Source organism: Rattus rattus, chromosome 10, assembly GCF_011064425.1.
Source record: "Rattus rattus isolate New Zealand chromosome 10, Rrattus_CSIRO_v1, whole genome shotgun sequence".
NCBI lineage: Eukaryota > Metazoa > Chordata > Mammalia > Rodentia > Muridae > Rattus > Rattus rattus.
The window spans coordinates 49,577,587-49,602,086 of NC_046163.1; the positions used below are offsets into that span (position 1 = coordinate 49,577,587).

At 45.3% G+C, this 24,500-nt stretch overlaps 1 protein-coding gene across 2 annotated transcripts in view; it reads right to left on the bottom strand.

The window, feature by feature from the left end:
• Positions 1-24,500, bottom strand: part of LOC116911004 (carboxyl-terminal PDZ ligand of neuronal nitric oxide synthase protein-like) — a 286,728-nt gene that overhangs the window by 69,653 nt on the left and 192,575 nt on the right. Inside the window, exons 3-4 of one of the 2 annotated variants that reach the window (XM_032914731.1) lie at positions 18,587-18,679; positions 4,910-4,968 (exon numbers count right to left, since the gene is read on the bottom strand). In XM_032914731.1, coding sequence (XP_032770622.1) covers positions 4,910-4,968; positions 18,587-18,679 — 152 coding nt within the window. Of the gene's footprint in view, positions 1-4,909; positions 4,984-18,586; positions 18,680-24,500 lie in introns of both variants that reach the window. The other variant, XM_032914730.1, reaches the window with a different exon arrangement.

A 24,500-nucleotide genomic window follows, 5' to 3' on the forward strand; every position in this document is an offset into this window, starting at 1 on the left:
ACAGTTATACATAATAGTGAGTTTTATTGGATTATAACATTTAAATATATATAGATGTGGTGTATTCTGATTATATTCACACATATTCCCACTATTCTTTTTTGTTACCCTCCTCTTCTCCCAATGCCCCTTTCCTCTTCCTCCTTCCCCCTCTTCTTCTTTACTAACCTCATTCTTCTATTTACATGCCATTTATTTGTTTGCTTTAGCAAACCAGAGACTTTCTCTTAGGGCTGTTATAGATTCATGAGTGAGAGTTTGTTATCGGGAATGTGTATACCGATGGCTACAACACACCGAAGAAAATGTCTCTCTAATCAACCATTATCTACATAGAAATCTTCAAGAAGGGTTGGGGCCCCGGGATGGTTAATTTTAATTGTTATTTTTGTTTGTTTGTTTCTTTGTTTCTTTGTTCCAAGACATGGTTACTCTGTGTAGCCTCGGCTGACCTGGAACTCACTCTGTAGAGCAGGCTGGCCTCAGACTCAGAGATCTGCCTGCCTCTGCCTCCCCAGTGCTAGGATTAAAGCCATGCATCATCGCCACCCAGCTTTCAGTGGTCAATTTGATGAGATCCAGAGACATCTGAGAGAAGAACCCCTAAGCATGCCAGTGGAGGGTTATTTTGATTGGGTTACCTGAGATGGGAAGACTTGGCTACTGTGGGTAACCTGATTCCCTGCCTCAGAAAACACTAAATACTGCATAAAAAGAAATTCAGGTGAGCCAAAGTATTCAGGACTCTCCGGCTTTTGACTGTGCCTGTGATATGACAGCTGCCTTGGGTTCCTGCTGTTATGATTTCTTTTCCATGCTGGATTGTATCCTTAAACTGTGATCAACTCTGGAATGTGTCTGTCCTGCCTCCATATTACCACAGCAACTGTTTGGATGTTAATGCCATTTCTGAGAAGTGTCTGGAAACCATTTGGGAATAAATCTACCTGGTTTGGTCACTTAAAGAACTAGAGAATGACTGCAGTTGGCTTCCTGAAGGCTGGCTTTCAGTCATAATTTACTTTGTCTAGCATTAAAAAAAAAAAAGGAGGGAGGTGTTCTTGTTCAGTCTCTAGTAGTCAGGAGTCAATACCACTGGGATTGATGTAGTCAAACATGTTATCCCATCAGACTCAATGAGAATAGGAGGTGATTCCCAGGCAGTCACACTAAAATTCAAAGGCAATGGTTTCCACAGTGTGAGATAAGTAAGCCCACTATTGACCTTATTTTTATCCTAGGAACTATGTCATTTAAAGGCAGGAAGAATTAACATCTTCATGACAGTAGCCGTCATCCTCTGGAGATCAATGGTTAGAGAGACAGGAGGACAGCATCGTGGTTTTCTTGAGTTGACTTGTGGGATTTGTCCTCAATTTTGTATACTCCACATCCAGCTCTCTTTCACAACTGTCAAATCTGCTGAACAGCAGTGGGTCCAGGTCTGATATCAGTAGCTTTAGTTAAAGGCATCGCCGTGAAGAGCCAGCAGCCTCCCATGGACCCTGCATTGGCCCCTCTGCATTTGGAATCTAGCAGACTCTATCTCGGTCTCATAGCTGTTCCTAGATTTGCTGACTCATAATCCGCAGCAGGCGAGGCTGATGAAAGATTTTGCTCTCACCCCTTCTGGACCTTCTATTTGCAACTCCCAGCCAACTCTGCAAGACTAAATTCCAGAGCAAAGACCTTGCCACACCCTCCCATATTCATCCCAGGGCTCTCACGGAACCTCAGTTCTCAAAAATTAAAACTAGCAGAATCAAATGAGCTGCAGTTACCATTGATATGTAGACATGGCATCTTCATTTCTGGATTTAGGCTAAGGAAAATAACACTGCGGAACATGTAAAATAGAATTCAAAGAAATTACTGTAAATATTCTTAAAAGTCTAGGAAACACCACAAGCTAAGACCTGACACAGTTAGTTAGTTAGTTATATAAATACATGATAACATGATGTAATTTTTAAGAACCATAAAATGCCACGTTATGGGAGTAAATATAGCATCTAGAATAGCCTATCAGATTCTAACACTTTTAAAAATAACATGTGTGAGAGGATACACACACACACACACACACACACACACACACACACACACACACACAGTCAGTTCAGTGGAAAAAGAATAATCTCCTACAAACAGGGCCAGGATGACTGCACGAGCGATAACGATATAAACAACACAGGACAGAGGAATGTGGAGGGGGCGGACTTTGGTTCGTCCCTCACATGAAACCACACTAATCATCCACATGATCATAAAACATATACAACCTAACATTAGAACATCTCCAAAGAAAAACAGACAGCTTTTGAGTCTGGCAAAGATTCTTCTGGTAAGTTTGACTTCCATCAGAAACTGAAGCTGAATAAGACGTAATGGTGCCTGCCTATAACTACAGTACTGGGTAGTCCGAGGCAGGAGGATTGCAAGTTTGAGGACAGCCTGGCCTACAAATAAATAAATTAAATAAAGTTAAAATCTAAAACCACAATTAAAATTTGTTTGTTTGTTTGTTTTTGAAACAAGGTTTCTGTGTAGTCCTGGCAGTCCCGGAACCTGCTCTGTGGGCCAGGCTGGCTGCCAACTCACAGCTATATCATAAATGTGAAATGAACTAAATTCAGTAGTGGAGTGTGGCGGTTAGAGGAAGATGGAGTGGGATGAGGGAGGACCAGAGAAAGGGGCACGGTGACTTTGGGGGTGACAACAATGTCTACTGTGTTGCCTAAGGTGGTGGTTTCATGAACGTCCATAGGTACCAAAATTTACCAAGCTATTCATTTCAAAGATGTTCTCATTTTTTTATGCCCCTCTACTTCAATAAAGCCGTTTAAAAGTAAACAGCTTGATTGGAGTGTGTCAAATGGGAAAGTCCTTCCAATCAAGAATAGGCAAAATTTAAATTCATGAACTAGCCAGGCATGGTTGTGCCCACCTTTAATCTACGTACCTGGGAGGCAGAGGCAGGTGGAGCTCTCTGAGTTTAGGGCTAGCCTGGTCTATATACTGAGTTTCAGGACATTCAGGGCTAGGTAGACGGTGTCTCATTTTTAAAAATAATCATGAACAGCATGTGCAAAAGGTCTTTTTGTTTTATGTATATGGTGCAAAAAAAAAAAAAAAACAATACTAATCAAAACTCCAAAAGCCAAACAAAAACCCCACAAAATAAACAAACAAACAAAACTCTCTTCCTGGGGGCTGACGCGATGACTCAGTGTTAAAAGTATTGGTGTTCGTCCAGAGAACCCAAACTTACAGAATCCGTATCAGACAGTGTTAATCGAGGTTCAGGTGATCTGATGCCCTCTTCTGCCCTCTGGGGGAACCCATGCCCATGTGGGACGCACACACGTACCACACATTCATATAAAATATTGTTTTTCTTTTATAAAACACACACTGGTAGTCTATTTATAGCTTCTAAGCCCAGCTCTCTTGCAATCCACTTCTTAAAGCCTTTTCTCATCAATCAAGTAGATAGTAATTGTTCCCTGTAGTGAATTACCATAACTTATGTTAATTTTCATAGAGTCATTTAATGCATTCATCTACCCGCCTATTGCCACTTATTAAGTGCCTCTTATGGGCCAGGCGCAGACTTGACACTACATACGCAAAGGTGAACAGGGAATAGTTCCTCCTTTAAAGAACTTTACAGTCTAATAGCAAGGGCGATGAATTCATTAATTACTTAATGAGAAGAAGACAAGCTGCAATAACGCACGGAAACAACAATTTCAAGAACCCATATTCGCTTCATCAACAGATGCATGGCAATTATTTGAGGTTGGGTAAAAGGCAAAATTCTAACTCTGGGTCTCCAAACTCTCCTCCTGCTGACTACTTTCCCGGTGGAGAAAACAAGAAGAAGGAGGTGGTCCTACAGAATCCAGGACCTGCAGAATCCAGGACAGAAGAAAGGTGGCCACAGATCAAGGGCGTGTCATGGTTCCCCGGAAAGCTCTGGGTTTTGTGCGTTATTGCTGTGGTTTTCTCCTCTCTAGCAAAAACATTTGGGTGACAGGCATCGGACATCTGTGGGAGTCATACCAATCTAATTGTGAAAGCAACATCTGAGTGTATGTCAGCTCGGTTTGCTATAATAACACACCCGTAAGCTAGATGGCTTGCAACATTAATGTTTTATTTCATACAGTTCTTGGGTAGTCTAAGATCAAGGGACTGGCAGTCTCAGATCTCATAAATGTTTATTTTCTGGTTTAGACATGGTACCCAAGAGCCTCGTTCTCGTATGCTGATAAGAGTAAGCTAAGAGCTCTCTGGAGCCTCTCTTATCAGAGCACTAACCCCGAACATCTACCCTCATGACCTAATTACCTCAGAGTCTCCCCACCATCACCCAGGGCTATCAGCTTGAGGGTTAATATCTCCACAGATGAGTTCTGGAGGACCATAAGCATTTGGTGGTTTCATTTGGGACATTTTGCTTTTTCACGTGATCAAAACCCCTTCACTATGTCCAAATCCTAAAGAGGAAGGAAAGTGGAAGAGACGGCGACAGGGAAATTGGAAGTATGGGGGAAGAGATAACTCAGTTATCTCGCTTCTCATGATCAATATATATGCAATTATGGAATTTCAAGTAGCACAGAAATCAGCACAAATTGAAAAGCTTTCCAATTACAATGTGGCCATTTGAATTAAATACCACGGAGAAATCCTTCAAACCTCCCCCCAGGGCAATTCATGACCAGAAAAACTTCTCATCTTAAAGATATTTACATCTACAGAAATATGAGGTCTCAGAGGGGAAAGCCATTAGTCCTTTATTTAACTTGGTCGGCACCCACCGGGTCCTAAGAGATGATGGCTCCAGGAGCTGGTGAGGTTCTCTGGGCTCAGCACCCTCCCGAGTGCTGGGCAGGGCTCTTACCTGTAGATAGGGTCCTGCATCACCAGCATCTTGCTCTCATCCCACGTCCACTCCTTTTTCTGCAATAAAAGAAGCTGTAAATGAATAAGTTAGGCTTGTCCTCAGGACAGAACCAGGGCTCTCTGTGTGCTGCTAATGCATATGCAAATACGTGCCTTTAGCTCCTGGCCTTTTCCCTCTAAGAGGCTCAGAGCTGATTGCTTCCAAAGGACAAGTGGAAAATGTCATGTGCCTGGTCTGATCAGTTTCCTCCAAGCACTTTAAGAAAGTGTCTCTCTAGGCACAAGAGGATGGGCAGGAGCCCAGAAGGCCTCATGGGAGCACAGGCAGACTCTAAATTTCCTTAGAGACATTAAAAAGACAAGGGGAAGAAGAGGCCATACATTAATCCAGAGGTGTGGAAGAAGGGGAATGAAAGAAAGAAGAGGGTGAGGATAAAACTTCATGATGTGTGGAGGATGCTGTTAAAGGCAAGGGAAATGTAGTCCCAGGCTCCTCTGGGAGGGGACAGGGGCTTATCCTATGTCGGGTAAGTGTAATTAGTGCCTTTGCAGTTACTCATCAAAGGATATTCGTTCTGGCTGTGATCAACTTTCTGTGACAGGAGAAGCATGAGGGTAAGCATGGGGAGGAGCAAACTCAGACTGAAGTGACTTAAGCAGGGAGCAGCACCCCAGGATGAGGAGAGAAAGCAGGAGCTCAACAGCCAACCACCTTCCCTGCGGCCTGACTCTCCCACCGCAGGGACAGAGTCCCGCTCCACCCTTCCGGTCTTTGTCACAGATACACAGAGTTGTCCAGGACACCAGGGAAGACTGGACTCATCTGTGAACCAAAAGGAGGGCAGGGAAACACTGCATTAATGAATGGAGTCTTTTAGCAAGGTGGAGTTTTAAATAAGAGGCACAGGGTGGCTGGCCACTCGCAAAACATGGGGTTTGGAAGGTCTCCAGGAGATTGTAGAATACCATGTTCAGGCCCAGAAAGTAACATCAGAAGAAGCAAGCAGTTTTAACACACACACACACACACACACACACACACACACACACACACACACACACACACACACACACAGAGACTTTAAATCCTTTTGTCTGAGAACCTCATACCTGCATGTAATGTGTTTTGATCAAATCTGCCCCCTTTCTCCCCTTTCACTTCCTACCCTATCTTGTGTTTTTTGTTCCCAACACCATGTATTCTTTTCTTTATATCAATGGAGAGCATGTAGTGTTGCCTGCATTGGGTGGGTATAGGATCATTTATGGGCGCATGAAACTGACTCTCCCTTTCCCAGCAGCCATCAAGCACCATTAGCTCCTCAGCTAAGGATGGAACGTCCTGGGTCTCTACCTCAGCCGCGCTGGGAATGGCTGGCTTGATCCACTATAAACAGTCACAGTTGTTGACATCCACTCTCTTAATCCTGGAAGATGTAACATCCATCCAATACTGGAGGGAGACTTAGACTGCTTTATAAGCACTCAGGATTAATCAGCTTAAACAGTATTACAGACAACAAATTTTCAGTCAGAACCGTAACTATTGTTTAAAGATTCTCTTTCATAATGGCTACTTGCTACCGTCCAACAAACATTCTGAATGGCCTCTCTATAATAGCACACAATGGGGAGACTAATTTTTTAAGAACCCTTTCTAAACACAGCAGGTCCTTACACTAAATCCAAGATTTGCAAACAGCCTTTACTGGACACGTTTTCCAAACTTTTTGCTACCGTAGTTGACACATTTTTGTGCATACAACACTTGATCCTGCTTCTATGAAGTAACCTGTGGTCTGATCAGCATGGTAGAAAACCACATTCCTTTCTGTGTTCTAGTCATGACAGCAGGAACCCATCAAGTTCACCCCAATCATTAGTTGCTTCCTAACCCTAAGATATGCTGGAGTTGATTTCCAGCTGAAAAACCCAGATATTTTCAAAGTTCCAAGTCCAAATACTCGGATGCCTGCTTTCAACACACAAATGTTTACTGTAAGCATTATTTAAAGAGCAACATATAGTATGTTTAAAATGTGATTTGATTTAAGGGTGGTGATTTTTTTTATGTCATGGACGTTAAGCCACATCCATAGTCACAATAAATTCTTTCAACTCAACCAGCAACATTTATAAAGCACCTACCATTTGCTTCTGAGCCCTTCGGTCAAGCTTTATTTGACTGTCAAAGTTTTTGGTTCTAATGTTTCTATTTGGATACAAATTCTTATCAACATATTCTTATGCTTCTACTTTCTACTTTGTTTTTATCTGTTCAAAGACAGAAGCCAGACATGGTGACACATGCCTAAAATCCCAAGCAGGTCAGAAAACAGAGGTAGGTGGATTATTGACCCCAGGAGTTATAGACCAGCCTAGGCAATATAGTAAGGCATGAACTTGAAATGAAAACAAAAACAAGAATATTTGGGATTGCTCCTAAGAGCATTTTTGTGACTGTCTCCTTAAAGTCTTTCTCAGACAACGTCAACATAGCTAGCATCCTGGTGTTAACATTCACTGATTGTCTTTTGCTCTTCTGCTCAGAGTGAGATTTTCTGTCATTCTCACATCTTCAGAATGACTCTTCTAGCTATATAGATGCTCTCTGACATGTATAGCCCTTGGGTCTGGTTAATTTCAGTGTAGGATTTTTTTTTAATTGGGAAGCTTTTTTATAATAAAGTTTATTGTTTTAATTGAGATTTTTCTTATTCCTTCTATGGCAAATGACTTTCAGGTGAAACCCAGAATCTTTACACTATTGTAAGACTTGAGATTCATTGAAAACTTTGTTTTACTATCATCCCACATCAATGCCCCAACAGGGGAAAGAGAAAGACACCATGTTGCTAAGGGTGGTTCTCCCACTGGCCTCTGCAGACACCCAAGGGGACTGCCTGTGCTTACCCATGTCTGTACAGTTCTAGCATCCCATTGAGCTCGGGGTGTATGTGTGTGTGGGTGCTTTGTGCCTACTTGCAAGTGTCCTCCCCTGACTACAGCATGTCTATTTAGTCTCATTACTCCTGGGTAATGATCGGAGTCCAGACCCCCACTGACATCACACGGGGTTTACCATTGATGGATGGAAGTCCTGGCTCTCAGCCCTCTCTGACAGCATTCTTTGGGTGCCTGATTCTGCACATCTGTGGGGAAGTCAGGGCTCTGCTTAGAATAGTTAGGCCTAACAGTGTTTTGCCTTGCCAAGCAGACCTTCCCCATGTCCTCTGGGTAGCGAACAGGCTTGCTTGTGCTCCTGTGGCATAACTGGGTTGCCAGCTTCTCAAGCTCCGAGTCTGGGATAGATGAAGCATAAAGAAACCTCTGCTCGCACCATTTAATTTCTGCTTTCCGGGTTCTGAGCCCCAGTGATGGCAGATAGTTTCTGTGACCTGCAACATACATTTCTACCAATGTGGCTGGAGTGCTGAGAGAGAAATCAGGCACCAGATTATGTTTCTTCCCTGCCCAACAGCGTTCCTCCAAAGTCAAAGATAACCTTGGGAGGACTCTTCTTTGCAACTTTAAAGAATGCAACTAATCCTGTCTTTAACAGAAAGGAACAGAGAGGAAAAAGAGTGCAGAACAGCTATTTCCCTTTTTTGGCATTCTTGGACAGGATGGTGGCAAGCCCAGGCTCCAGGCATCTTGTATGAATTTCACGGGGATCAACAAACACTGGCGGAGACCGTAGAAATCAGAAATTAATTTTAGATGTGCTATCCCCACATCTGCAGAGCATATCCACAGAAGGAAGGCAACCTCTAACAATACCTCTACCTAATTAGTTTCCTTTTTCTGAAAATTCCCATTAAAATCCTCTCCTCTTCATTAAAAAACCTTTGCAGTGAGCCTTGGGCAAATCCAATAAATTCATGAAGAGGGCAAGAATGGATTAAGGTAACTCAAAGGGTTTGGGAGAACCTCACCAGGGTTTTGCTTCTCTAAGAACCTTTAGGCAAGCACAGGCATTGTTTTGGTTTTGGTTTTGTTTTGTCTTAATCACAGTATCATCGGCCAGAACATCGGAGCAGAGGTGTCTGCACCCCTCATCAAACTCCTCCTCTTGGTAATTTTCCTACCCACCTCTTCCAAATAATGCCCCCAAAGCATGGTTCACCAAGGAGAGATGCGGCTCCTGGTTGGCAGCCTGGTCAGGACAGAACTGAGTCTTCATGTTCTTAGAATAATGCTGGCCCCACTGCCTGGAGCAATCTAGAAACCATGCAGTGCTGGGAATGGCTTACCCCAGGGGGAGCCCCATGCACAGCACTGTTTTAACTGAAGAACATGATGGGGTTTTGTTTCTGCAGCACAGGGGATTAAGCATAGAGACTCCTGCAGCATGCCACCGCCCAGCTATACACCCAGCTTGACTGAAGAAGTATTAGTCTCCTTAGTCTGAAGTGAACCCTTGTCAACTCTATTCTGCAAGCATTTTAAAGACAGATAGACAACAACATGAACAAGCCACTTTCTTCTTACTTTTCCAAATGAAAATACTCTTTTCATGGAAAAAATGTGGTGGTGGTGTGGTGGTGGTGGTGGAGGTGGTGGTGGTGGTGGTGGTGGTGGTGGTGGTGGTGGTGGTGGTGAAGAAATAGGAAGAAAGGAGTGGGCTTTATAAGATTACAAATTAAGATTAGTTTCAAGCTTAGGCTAGATAAGTATAATGGAACAGTTACTTTAGCCAAACTGGTCCCACCATCTTCAGCAAGCCCACATAACTTCCAAGCTGTAGCCAAAGCCAGCCTCCTTCTCCCACCCTCCCTCCTTATATAAATGTTTGAAAATAGGGCTTCGGTTCTTGGTAGCTGTGAGGACATTTTCGTTTTGCTACTCTCCATCCTGGCCCAGCTGTGGTCTCTGAGACAGACAGGAAATGAAGGCGTAGAAGAGGGGGCACAGGACTCTATCCCAGCAGCAGCAGCACCCCTCCAGGTGCCCTCTGGGGACTGGGTGTCCTTCATAGCATAGGAGGAGCAAGGGACAGGGCTGCCTTTGACCTCCTTCCACCGCAGACACGTGTCACACGGTACCTTCAGGAGTGCAAGCATTAAGAGCAGAAGGGCAGGGATTAGCAAAGTCCCCAAAAGATAACGTTTTCCTCTCACTAGGTCTGCAAATAGGATGGAATGGAGGCCAGCCATGAGTGTGGAGCCAGTACCTGACTCCATGCAAACAGTTAGCCTCCAGCCACACCCCATTCTGCAGTCCCGGGTGTATGACTCCTGCCTTTGATTCCTTGTCTCCTGCTTGCCTCCCAGGGCACTGCTGGGCCACAGCCAAGGTTATTAACCTAACCACCTCTCTAAACATCTAACCCCACAATCTGGCAGTCAGCTGCCTTTTCCCAGGTGCCACCCCATTTGACCCTCTAGGCCTTTGCCTGCCACTTGCTTCTTTTCAGACTAACAGGGCAGATCAGCAAGGACAGAGAGGGAGCTCACCTTTACCTGTTTCGCTTTTTATTCTCAGATGTCTCCTAGTTGCTATGGGAGGAAAACCCATTGAGTCTTTGTTTTCAAATAAAAAAATATATTTCTTTATATGTATGAATGTTTTGCCTACATGTATGTATATATTCATGCATGCATGTGTGTGTGTGTGTGTGTGTGTGTGTGTGTGTGTGTGTGTGTGTGTGTACCATGTACATGTCTAGTGACCATGGAAGCCAAAAGAGAGCATCACATCCCCTGGAACTGGAGTTCTAGATGGTTATGTAGATACTGGAATCCTGGGTCCACTTCAAGGGCAACAGTGTTCTTACCTGCTGAGCCATCTCTCCAAACACGATCTTCTACTGGCTTTTCTTGTTTTGTTTTGAAACAGTATCTCTTGTAGCCAAGGGTAGCCTTGAACTTATAAAGAGCTAAGGACAACCTTAAACTTCTAATCCTTCCTCCTCTGTCTCTAAAATATTAAGACTACAGATCAGTAGGACTACAACTGGTTTGTGTGGTGCAAGAGAGCAAATCCAAGGCTTTGTGCACTCGAGGCAAAGACACTACTGGCTAAACCACATCTCTAGCCCCCATTGATCTATTTAAACAGGCAACTTCTGCATAACACTTCCGTCTATACATTAAAATTAGCCTTCACTTTAAAGATGAGCAGGGAGGGTCCGAGGGCAAATGGTTTCTCTCTAAGGCCGTTTCACCTGTTGTAAATGGTCCACCTTATCTTCTGCTCCTTAACCCTATTCTCTTTGTTACTTCTGGTGAGGAAATAAAAACGCTTTCCTCTCTACTGCCAGGAAGGTCTCACTTCCATCAGAGAGTTGGGCTGAAGGGCCCATAGTATTTGTGGTTGACGGCTGGCTGGGGTAAGCACATCCGTGAGACAGAGCCTTCATTCCTCTATGTACTGAACTCATGTCAGATCCTGTGTAGAAAGCCCCAGCCATTTTGTCTTTGCAAAAGCTCGTATCAGGAACTATTCTGTGAGATCTGTTTCAGAGGTAGGACTGCAAAACAGAGTCAAGAGTAACTAGCAGCATGGCCCTCCTCCTTCTGAATGTCAGAAATCTATATGCCATCTTGGAAGCCCTCTCCTAAGAACCCCAAAGCAGAGAAGGACTATTTATTGAAATGTATTTGTTAAACAATATGATCTCTAATAAGAGATCATAGGTAAGCACATGCTAAAGCCTGAAGTTTGGTACTGTTCACTCACTGGACATCAATGGCGACTTATTTTAAAATAAAAATAAAAGGCCCTGCAAGCCGAGATAAACACAGGCTAGATAAACTCTGTTTGACACACTTTCCATGCTTGTAGGTGAACAGTTATTAGACTGAAAATAAAGCTGTCTCCCACACTCAGAGCTGTCTATGGCCATAGGATGGTGCATTTCAAACCTGAAGTGCTAATGAACTCCCACGGTGCATGGGATCGCTTTTGTGGTGATTTTAAAACTAACAGGAAATAAAGTCTTATACAATGCATTGGGGAGACACCTGTCTTCTACACAATGCATTGGGAAGACACCCGTCTACACAATCCAACAGGAAGATACCTGTTCCAGCTTTAGTCTGTGGATTCACATTCTTGTCCTGGCACCAACTACCTGGTGACTTAGCTCTCATCCTCTCTTGCCACATCTAATCAACTTAGGGGTGGGGTCATAAAGCAGATTCTTTCTGAAGTCCTTCTAAATTGTGGTTCTATAACTTTGAGAGCCTCCTTTTCTTACCCAATTAGATCAGAAAGCACTCTTTGTTTCCATAGTAACACTACCACTTGGACAGAAAGATAATTGCCTTGTGAGGTGCTGTGGCCTTGTGATACAAGTTAAAGACTGGATCTGGCTGAGGATGTAGGTGAGTGATAGAATGCTTGCCTGACATGCGTCAGGTCCTGAGTTCAATCCTCAGGTCTGGAAAAACAACAAATGGGGGTGGGGCAAAAGAGCATCAGAATGGTCCGCACATCATAGGGTATGTGAGGATTTAGGAAGTATGAGTCCATCCAACACCACGAGAACAGCGTAGGTGCTCAATGCCAGTGAATGCTATGATTAGCTGCATTCTCATCATCGTGGGTAATTACTGCTGTCATTTTGTTCCCTCTCTTTCTAACTTCCAAAGCAGATGAAATAACATGTTAGAGACATGGTCCCTTCCCACGAGAGGCTCACACACAGCTGGAGAAAGAGATGAATTATTCTAATGTGAGGATGGAAGGAAGCATAGGTCAGTGGTTCAATTCATGCTGAATGTGAATGAATGAGGTGCTGGCACCTCTTTAGCACCCCAAACACAACAAAACAACTCTAATGCAATTCTGTAAGCGCTGTAAGTGGACCTTATATGGAAGCGCAGTGCCATCAGAGGTAGTTAATTTGGGGCTGGCAAGGCAGTTCAACAGTAAAGGCATTTGTTGTCAACCTGCTCTCCCTAGTTTTCATGCGCATGTGTGCATGCATACACACAGAGATGTGATAAAAAATGTTTTTAAGAAACATTTAATTTGGGGCTGAGAAAATGGCTAATGTCAAATATGCTATGGACCTGAGTTTGGATTCCTAGACATGATAGATGGACAGATAGAGAGACAGACAGATAACACACACATACATACACAAATGTAATATTTTTTTAAAAAAAGAAATGGCTATTTTAAGGCTGTAGAGATGACTCATTCAGGAAAATGTCTGGTCCGTAAGCATTAGGGACCTGAATTTGGATTCCCAGCACCCATACAAAAGGCACCAAAAAGCACATGCCTATAACATTAGTGTTGGGAAGGCAGAGGCAGGGGATCACGCAAGTGAAATCTATGAGTCCTAATATCAGTGAGAAACTATATCTCAAAAATAAGGTAGAGAATGATAGGAAATATTCAGCGTTGACCTCTGCCCTCCATGCATATGTGTACATACTTACAAATCGTATACATATAATCCCTCTCTCTCTCTCTCTCTCTCTCTCTCTCCCTCTCTCTCTCTCTCTCTCTCCTCTCTCTCTCTCTCTCTCCTGTCCATCCCTCCCTTCCTCCCTCCCTCTTTCCACACCGGTGTATGTGTCTTCTCTAACATCCTATCTCATCTACTTTGGAAAGCGGGATGAGAGAGAACAAAACCAAAGCAAAGCCACAAAGCACATGTGCATACCCATAATTCCTCTATGCATCTGTCCTGTAGTTCCCAGGACATGGCAGAGCGATGGTATTTGTTTATTAGAATGTTCAAGCCACCTGTCTTCAATGCCAATCTGTCACCTTAGCAATCTCAGCAAAGTTAGTGGTTTACTGAAGAAATCACATGGGACCGAGCTGTTTAACAGAAAAATCCCTTGGCTGAAGATCAAGGTTAATCTTAGGATTCTACTCCCCAGCAAATGGTGCTCTAGTGTGATTCTGGGATTATAATTAATAACTATGATTAGCACACAGAAAAGATAACTACTTGGGCCTTCCTGAACATTGAAAATGATGTTCTGATTGGAAGACATCAAAGCAAAGCCAATTATCTTAGCAACCGAGCTTATGATACTAATTCAACTTAAGATTCATTATCTGCGGGCATCGGTTCAGGGAGAGAGCGTTCCTGGATGCTTGTTAGCAAAACCAAAAGGATGGTTTTTACTCTGCAATGAGATGCATCATGTCTAGCTACTGCCCGAGCTAGTGGGATATGTATGAAGATCTGAGTCTCCCAGACAAATCCAAGTAAAGGGATCCTTCTCAGATTGTGGGGTGTGCGTGCACACGCGCGCATGGCTAAAATCCTTGCACATGTCAGTCCAGGCATGTTACTCCTCAGGAGATTTTGAGACAGGGTCTATCCATGGCCTGCAGTTCTACAGAGAGGTTAGGCTGGCAGAGGTAAGTCCCAGGGATGCACCTGCATGCACTGCTGGGATGGTAGCATGCTCTGTTTTATTCATGGGGTGTATGTATGTAGCACACGTTCATATATGTTTCGCATGTGTCTAGGTGAATATGTGTACATCTGCATATGTGCACATGTAAAAGTCCAGAGTTAACGTCTGCCGTTGTACTCTATTTATTGAGGCAGTCTTTCACTGAAGCTATAGTTCACTGACTCCAACTTGTCTAGCCAGCCAGGACACTTGTCTCCATTTGCCAAGTGCTGGGTTACAGACACCCAACATCCTTGTCTGGATTTTACCCAGGTGTTTGGGATCTCGAACTCCAGTCTTTACTGGACAGCAAGCTCTTTGTCCACTGAGCCCTCTCAAGCCCCCATGCTCAGCTTCTTTACATTGGTCCTGGGGACCAAACCCTACTGGTCCCTGCTCAGCCTTAAACTGACATACTGACAGAAAAGGACAACGGCGTGATGACCTAAGGAAACACCTTAAGATGCCACTACATATCCCACTGCTAATTTCTTCTGGAGTTCAAGACTCCACTACACACAGATAGCATTCATTCATCTAGCTAGCCAAGAGCCACAGGTAATGAAAATATTCTAGAAACGTCCAGCCATCCAGGAAAGTGCTGAACTCACAAAATCTCCCTGCCCTTCTAAAGCTCACTAGCAGGCAGGGGCCCCTTTTAAGAGACATCTCCTCTGGTGGGAAGAACTTCACCATCGATCAGTTATAGATAGTTTTAAGACAAAGGGGAGTTCTGGGAGTTGTGTGACCCCAGAGTATCCCCAGAAGACTGAAACAATATGGCCACCCATTAGCCTCTGAGGTCTGTCTGCTTTCTCCATGGCCCATTCTGTTGTCAGAGGCTTGAGGATGGTCAGGTGACCTGGATTTATATATACGATATATATTTATCTCAAAAGCATGGCTCCACAGCTCGTGCTGAGATCTGAACTGAAACACTGACAAAAATCCCCACTATGCCAGTCCTTTGCTTCCCAGTTAAAGGCTCCAAATGAATTGCTCAGAACATAGGTCAGGAAGGGTGCTGCCAGGACCAGAACCCGGGTCTTCTCGCCTCTGCCAACGGTTCCTTCCAGCATGTCACATTGACCCGGTGGAACCCAAAATGCTTCTTGTACGAGAGGGGGACAATTCAGCATCTTACGAGCTAGTTACTGAGTACTAGGCAGGCACGCCGGGCTGCGCACAAGCCGAGCTGCTGCTCTGCCTGTGGTAAGCTGGCAAGAGGGTCAGGCCTCAAGCCCGGTGACCACCCCAGCACTTGCCCACCTCCTTGTAGAAAAGGGAACATCTACATGGTAGCACGTCACAGCCTTCTCAGCTCTAAGAGAGAAAGCGTGTAGGCCTGAGCTTGGTGGCAGTGCTCTCAGCTACCAGGGCTGTCACGTGGGAAGCAGATGACAAAAAGGCTGATTACTGCGAATGCTAATGTGCGTTCATCTGCCAGCGGCGGCAGGATATGCACACAGTGATTAAAGGCATTATCCACATCACAGTCGGGCCTGAAATGGACACCAGGCGTGGGCGGAGGAAAGCAGATAGGAGGCTCCTTTTTCCCAAGCTGGCTTGGGAAGAGTCAGATCTAGGACTGACCTGCTATGCGGCCTCCGTCCTGGGGCAGAAGGGCAAATGCTCGAGATTACCAAGCATGCAGTTTCAGAGTGAGTCACAGGTCCCCAGGTCTCCCTCAGGGACGTGCTCTAGCTTAGCTTTCATGTACTTAGGGAAAGAGGGGGTGGCCTCTCTCCCAGGTAACACCCCCAGCATCCTGCCGCCCTTGTCAGTGTGGGATCTAACCTGTGTTCCAATACATGATGGAGCTGGCACCATGCATGGTACCTGATACAAGGGAGTGGGGATGAGATGAGAAATAAGACTATCCTTTAAGTGACCTGAAGTCACTCCATCGTGGATGATAGCGGGGTACCCTAAGTTATCCAATGGGGACATAATAGTTCCCAAGGGCCTAACTAGAAATAACATGCACAGTAGGGTGGTGGCAAGATTTTTGGAGTATCAGTCATAGATAAACAGAAAGAAGTCTTGGTCAGAACTGTCAAACAGACTTGAAGGATTGTGTGATGGTTTGTATATGCTTGGCCCAGGGAGTGGCACTATTAGAAGGGGCAGCCCTGTTGGAGTAGGTGTGGCTTTGTTGGACTACGTATGTTACTGTGGGTGTGGGCTTTAAGACCCTCATCTTAGCTGCCTGGAAGTCAGTCTTCCACTAGCAGCCTTCAGATGAAGATGTAGAACTCAGCTCCTCCTGCACCATGTCTACCTGGATGCTGCCATGCTCCCACCTTGATGTTAATGGACTGAACTTCTGAACCTGTAAGCCAGCCCCAATTAAATGTTGTCCTTTATAAGACTTGCTTTGGTCATGGTGTCTATTCACAGCAGTAAAACCCTAACTAAGACAGATTGTATCCCCCAACAAGGACATTATGAGCATCAGGTAGTCCCACCATTCCTGACTGTAAAAAAGGTAGACCTGGTCCACTTCGGTGCCCACCCAGAAGCCTGTACTGATTTGCCTTCTCATGTGGTTTGCCTCCAATTGGTAGGAAATAGGTGCTTGTCAGGATACTCATTGATCCAGGAGATAATTCTATTTCAGAGTAGATTAAGAAACTCTTGGTTCATCTACCGCCTTGAATTGGTCAATTTCACTTCGCATCCTGAGGGTCATAACTTCAAAACTGTAAGTCTTGATACTTTTTAAAGTCAGAGGAATACATTTATTATGCATTTTTCTTCCTTTTTTATTTCTGATGATTTCTTACTTATATACCATATATTGTGATCATCACCACCCTGTTACCCTCTCTTGCCTCCTTCCCATTCCTGTTGATCTTCTCTTTCTTCCTAGTTGACCTCTTCCTACCCTCTTGTCCTGTTGCTCCTCTGTGTGCATCTTGTGCAGGCAGCCCCGGCTGCAGTGTGTCCCTGACTTCCTTAACCACAGCACATCCGGAAGATAGATTTTGGAGCACTCTGCATCCTTAGTCTCCTCTGGTCTTCCCAGCTCCTTCTACAGCGCTCCCTGTCTGGATTTTGTGGCTTGAAAGACTAATAACTCAGTCTCCGGCAAAGAGATGAGGGAAGTCTGTGAGGAAATCGCTAGCCAAGGAAATGGCCACAGTGGCTGATGAAAGGCTGTTTGTGACAAAGGGTGTGAACACATCCTGTCACCTGGGAAATATTCACGAATGATTTTATCAGTGGAGGGTGCCGAGCCACCAACTCCCCTCATGCGAAAGGCTGAGACCAGCAATCCAACAACACAAAGACAGAAACCAGTCTCCCTGAACCAGGCACATGAGTTGTGCTGGTTTCACCGACTCCAAAAATATATCTTACTCAAGAGAGCATCATCTCCCTTATAATTTCAAGCCCAGAGACTTAATAGGCATCCACTTGCTTCATCAAGTCTCTTACTCAAGAGCTCCCCAGAGGGAGATACTCTAGCCCTCTCCATGGCTGTGCACAGTGTGCAGATGTGTGGGAGTAGAGAGGAGGCACTAAGGATGTCCCCGTGGCATCAGCTGTGAAAGAAAGCCACGGGTCACTTAAATGGGGGCTGCAGTGCAGCGGGGTTGAGTGTTGTTCCAGGTGGCTGTCTCCTCTCAGGTGCTTGAAACGTGTTACTAATTGCGTGTTGATCTCTAGCTACATTTAATGCTAGCAAGTCTCACAGTTCAGAGGGTTCGGGGAGGGGATGCTCACCTGAAACTACTTTTATAGACCTGACCAGTCTTGAACATCTGAACTCTAAAATGCTCCAACCTCAGAAACTTTTCGAGTACGGACATGACACCCCAACAATGTCAAATTCTGAAGCAGCTGGGATTTCAGTTGAGGGAGGGATGCTCTACATGTATCGCTTAATGTGGAAGTACCTCCCACTATGGAGACTCAGAGAGACCAGCTACGATTGTCTGCCTGTTCTCTCAGGCTCAGGAGGCTGAAGCGGGAGACCTACAAATCGGAATCCAGAATAGACTGCAAAGTGAGATCCTATCTCAACACACACACACACACACACACACACACACACACACACACACACACACACACACACACACTCACACACACACTTAAAGGAAAAGATATACAAAGGGAAAAGAGGCATTGAAGATGAGGATGCTGGAAATGACCCACAGGCTATGAGTTATTGAGACCCAAAGTTCACTGGGCCACTGGCCCCTGCCTTGCTCTGCTTGAGCTAAAAGAAGAGATAATGTCCCAGAAGGGAAAGGTATCCCATGCCTCGCTTGCCAGCTTCTGGTTCAGCCACTCACCTTCTTCTTCTTCTTCAGAATCACTTTGACACCGTCCACGGAGACCATGATGCTTACTTTCTTCTTCTTGATGTTCTTGGCTTTAAACTCGTACTGCAGAGAGAGAACAGAAGAGTGGCTTCAGCTTAGACCAACCCATCTGCAGAGCCACAGCCTGCCTCTGGGCTGGCAACGAGGGCTACGGGGCTATGCGGTCTGTGGCATAACAAGCATCTTTGGGGAGGGATGAGCACAGGGACAACTGCGGGGAAGGTTCTGGGGCAACCTTGAAGTTAGAACAGGGGCCTGAGTAGTCACCAGTTCCCCGACTTGGTCATCACCAAGGTCAAAGGGATAGACCCAAAACATCCTAAGAAGGACCTGAGCCATTCCAATGAGACTCAAATAACAGTATGCTTTGGAAGTCTCCTCTATATACTAAAACCTTTCCTCAATAATCCATCCTACCATTTAATGACTGTCAGGCAAGTACTTCTTGTGTCTAACCAAATGCTGCACACACACACACACACACACACACACACACACACACACACACACACATACACACCCCATTATATTCCCAGTGAAGATTAGGGGCCTTCATACCAGGGCTTTCTATACAAGGAACAAACAAACAAACCAAAAACAACCCTGAAAATTCTAAATTATTCTCTAGGAGTTCCATCTCCAACTCCCTTTACCTATGAGTCAGACTCTAAACCTCCCCTTGAAGACCGTCAAGCTGGAAGGAATTGGGAGGTTGGGGGACAGAGCAATGCTAGCATACAGCTCACGTTGCCTCACACCTCCATGTTTTACCTTCACATTTGAAGTCCTGGACAGGCCCTTCCAACCACCAGTGTGCACTGCTACAGAACACTCACACAGCCTACACCTCGAGTCTTTCCATTATATTTCTCCAATTGTAACCACCTTTAATGCTTGTACAGATGTTTCTTTCTAGTTGGTCTAATTCATCATCTTCCTTAATGAACCCCATTCTGAGAACTCCTCCAGTTTAGTAAAACCATTTGAGATGCTCAATGCCTGTAATTCCAGCACTCAAGAGGCTGGTGAGGGAAGGTCGGCATGAGTTTGAGGCCAGCCTGAATTACATAGTGAACTCCAAGGCTCACCTTGCCTACAGGATGAGGCCTTGTCTCCAAAAAAAAAAAAAAAAAAAAAACAACAACAAGAACACATACAAACACTTCCATTTGGTCTCCATCTTAGTGTCACCACATAAAAACAATTCCCATGGGAAGTTCTCAATCAAACATGTATGATACAGGCTAAAGTAAGTAATCAGTAACCTCAGACCCAGAGCCAAGACCTCCTACCATGCCACCATCTGGGCCTGGCTACAGGTCCCTAGTTCCTTGATGAGCTCCTAAAAGTCAATGATCTCAACAGTGAGTATGTTGATAGGAATCTAAGTCGTCTATCCCACTGGAAGGATGACGTAACCCACATTGAAAACCTTACCAGAATCAGACAGAGCCTTCCATCCCTGGCCATGCCCTCTAGCACTCAGATCTCGAGGGATTTCAAGGTGGGGATGTGGCTCGATTGGAATAGTGCTGGCCTGCCATGCAGGAAGTGTGGTGCTACACAGCTTTGGTTTCAGCATTTGGGAGCTGGAGGCAGGGGAAGCAGAAACCAAAGGTCTTCCTATGTTAGAGAACAAGTTGAAGCCAGACTGGGCTTCTAAAGCCACTGACCGAGCAAACCTGGTGACTTGAGTTCCATCCCTGGTATGCACATAAAAATGGAAGGAGAGAACCAACTCTATAAAGTTGTCCTCTGACTTTCATATACATGTAAACATACAAATAACACATGTAAGCAAACAGACACGTCCCCATTATCTACAGTCTGTCCCTTCCACCAAATTTTTGGTAATCATTCTGTTGTTCTGCATACAATGCTGATAGCTGTTAACTACCTACTCCTTTAGACAAGGTCGTATGTCATTCTTTCTATTATCAGCACACATTATAGATCACAGCTCAATAAACTCTAGGTGTCAACATCCTACATCTCTCATCTGATGGCCCCATCCCCCTACCCCCAATCAGTCTACCCTGGTCTGCTTCTTATCCTAGGTACATGGAAGAAGGACAAACCCAGGTAGCAATTCCACTGCAGAGAGCAAAAGTCTATTTCAGTCGGAATCTAATGGAGAATGAAAGGAAAGAAGAGGGTGGTATGTGTGTGAAAGGGTGAGATGGAGTCCAGCTTGGGACTGGATCTCAGGTTCATAACACAGTGCCCTCTGGCTCTGAAGCATGAGTCCCAGTAGTGGGTAGGACTGGTTCTGCTTAGCAGGCACCTGGGGAAGGACTCCAATTCCGTTTCTCTCTGGACTGCAGCATTCTGCTCAGCTGCAGACTGGATGAACTAAAATGACCTTGGGTAAGAAAACAGCCTTGGCAATTCATAATACAGCTGACTTTGGCCCTCCGCCGACCAGGAGAGGCGAACCAGCCACAGTTCCTGACCACGCCTGCATTTACCTCCGCTTACTTGAACTTGAATAAACACACCTTCCAGCTGCACTCCTTTCTGAACAAGTCCTGAAAGTTAGGGCTGTTCCTGAAGCCACTCTCATGCTAAAGAGGCATGCCAATAAACTCTGGCAGAAGCTAGGGGCACACGAGCTAGAAAGACCCAGGGAAGGGTAAAACATGGCCCCTGGAGGTCAGTCTCAACTGCTTTTGTCTTTGGTTTCCTCCCGTTCACATTCCCTTACATACTTGCTTTTTTCTCTTTTACAGCAACAAAACTAACGCAGAAATACCAAGTACCCACTTCTGCCAAGCACTATGTAATTTCCTCTACTTTGAATTTTATTCCGTTTGGGTGTGTATGAATGAGTGTGGGTGCCTGTGTGTACGCATGCGTGTGAAGACCAGCAGTCAACCTCAGACTTCATTCCTCGGGAGAGAGCTGCCTTGCATTGGCCCAGAACTTGCTGATCTGGCTGGCTGGCCAGTGAAACCCAGGGATGACTCTACCTCCTAAGTGCTGCGATTACAAGCACATGCCACCATGCCTGACTGTTTTACATGGGTTGTGAGGATCAAACTCAGGTTTCCACGCTTTCAAGGTCAAGCGCTTTGAGCATCTCCCCACCCAGAGCCCCAATTCTAGATAATTAATTGCCCGCTAAGCCAAACACAGGTGTCTCCTATTTCACGAAGACTCTTGCAGTTGGCTACATGTCTTTCCTATTTGATCACTTCTCTGATGAATTAACTCTCTCTGGGACCAAACACAATCCATCTTGAAAGCCTAGAAGGAGGTACCTGGCTAGCTCCTTGCTGTGTTTCTGAATTTTACCTATACCTTTCCAGTTTGTGATTTGATGCTTGGGTATGTCTTTTAGTTCCTCCATCTTCAAAACCAAATATGCTAACTCTGGTGCCCATGCCTTTAATCTCTGCACTCAGGAGGTATGGGCAGGCAGATCCCTAGGAGTTCTATGTCATTCTGGTCTACAGAAAGAGTTCCGAGCCATCTTGCGTTACCTAAAGAGACCATATCTCAAAGGCAAACAAAGAAAAGCAAGCCACAAGAGAACAACAATAAACAAAAGCCAACGAAGCAAACAAGACAAACCACACAATTATGTACAGGACTTGAGATGACTCAGTGGTTGGGGTGCTTGCCATCAACCTAGTAACCTGGGTTCAATTCCCAGACCCTACCTGATGGAGGAAAAAGAAACTCTATTGCAAGTTACCCTCTGACCTTCCTGTGTGCTATGCGGCATCTGCAAGTGCACATGATCATGCGAGCACATGTGTGTGCACGTGCACACACACACACACACACACACATAAACATACATACATACACACACACACACACGTAAATGTAAACAACAACAAAGCCACAAAACAGAACTAAACTGTTACAGTTGGAAAGCACTCTTTGCCTTCACCACCATGCAGACACTTATCCCCCCCATACATAGGGCTCTTACAGGTCTGTAGGCACAATGACTTCACAAAAAAGTGAGACCCAATTTTCTCCCAGAACGGTGGCATTGGTAACACGGGTGCTTCTTCTAACAGCTGGCAGGACGCTCTGGAGTGCTTCAACATGAAAAGGGACAGGAGAAGCAGGAAGCAGGCCTCCAGGTCCCAGCACAGCTGCTAGCTGCTGGCAAGGGTTCTAAGCTTTGTCACACTCTGAGCTTCGTCACACTCTGCATTATCCCACCTGCCTCCTGATGTCCCAACCGCTTTCCACCTGCAGAGTTAGAATGAAGCTGCACCTCTGCTGGGAACCCGGGCCATGAAAGCCGGATGCATAAATATTTCTCATTACGCCATTTCTTTAGAAGGCAATCACACTTCCCGTAGACAGGCTGGCTTTCAGGCCCATTAGCGGGGAAACGAATGGATTTGGAGAGGAGAGGAGGATAACAGAGTGACCAGGGGAAGAGAGAGGGAAGGGGCTCTCAGAATCAAGTCTTCTTTTTTCCCAGTCACTGCCGCTCTCAAGTAAGTGCTGTGTGGGTAAGCTGGCTTGGAGGAAGCATCTGTGTTCCTTGAGACCGGAATCTAATGTGCTCAGGAGTTGCCAGGGGCTGAAGAGAAAACACAGTTGCTGGTGCCACCAGCTGCGGCTCCAGCCAGCATCAGAGTACACGCCAACAGGCCTGGCCCTCCACCCACTGTGGCCAGACTGTTTTGACACATTCGCCTTGCTGGCCACATTAAACCCCTAGGACCTAACATTTGAGGGAACCAAACAATACGAAGTCCTGGACCACTAACCACACAACACTGGAATGTCCAAAGGAAACTGTCTGAGGTTCATAAACAGACTTGGGATCTTGTATTGGGATAAAGGCCCTAGAATTTAGTGTGTTGTGTCAGGCAGGGAGGCCCAGGAGGGAGACGCTGGCTTGACATCAAAAGGAATCAAGAGGGGGCTGGAGAGATGGCTTAGCGGTTAAGAGCACTGAGTGCTCTTCCATAGGTCCTGAGTTCAAATCCCAGCAAACACATGGTGGCTCACAATCATCTAGAATGGGGTCCGATGCCCTCTTCTGGTGTGTCTGAGGACAGTGACAGTGTACTCACATACATTAAATAAATAAATGAATGAATGAATGAATGAATCTTCTTTAAAAAAGGAATCAAGAGGAAGCCCTCAGGAATAAGAACACTGGCTAGAAGCCACAGCTGCCTCTAGACCAGGATTCTGGTTCCTGAGAACCTCCTGGATTCCTAGACCTGCCTCCTAAAACCATGTGTCCTGGTCTCAGTCCAGGTAGCTGAGGAAGGACAGGTAGTCAGGAAGCAGGGCAGCAGCAGGGCAAGTGAAGCAGCTGAGATTGACAGCTACTGAAAGAACAAAGTGACACTGGAAAGAGAGGTCACAGAGCAACTTCAGAGCCAGGGACAGGGTTACGGCTACTAGACACTCCACACATACTCATCTGTAGATATCACAGCAACGCACTGCTCCCTGAAGAATCCATGGATGATAATACTGAATTTGTTTTTAACAGATGATATTTTTTTTCACTTCTAAGGACACCTTGATAAGAAATACTTTGGCCCTTCTCCTTCCTACGGATGTAAGCCATGGGGTGCTGAAGGGTCGGCGTTCATGTGTTTGTAAAGGCAAACATAACTGGTTGACCGGCCAGGAGAAGACTGATTTGCTTTCTGTAAATGGCCAAAAAGTGTGTGTGTGTGTGTGTGTGTGTGTGTGTGTGTGTGTGTGTGTGTGTGTGTGAGAGAGAGAGAGAGAGAGAGAGAGAGTGTGTGTGTGTGTGTGTGTGTGTGTGTGTGAGAGAGAGAGAGAGAGAAGTGTGTGTGTGTGTGTGTGTGTGTGTGTGTGTGTGTGTGTTTTCTGTACAATTGTTCTGGCTATCCTGGGACTCACTTTGTAGACCAGGCTGGCCTCGAAC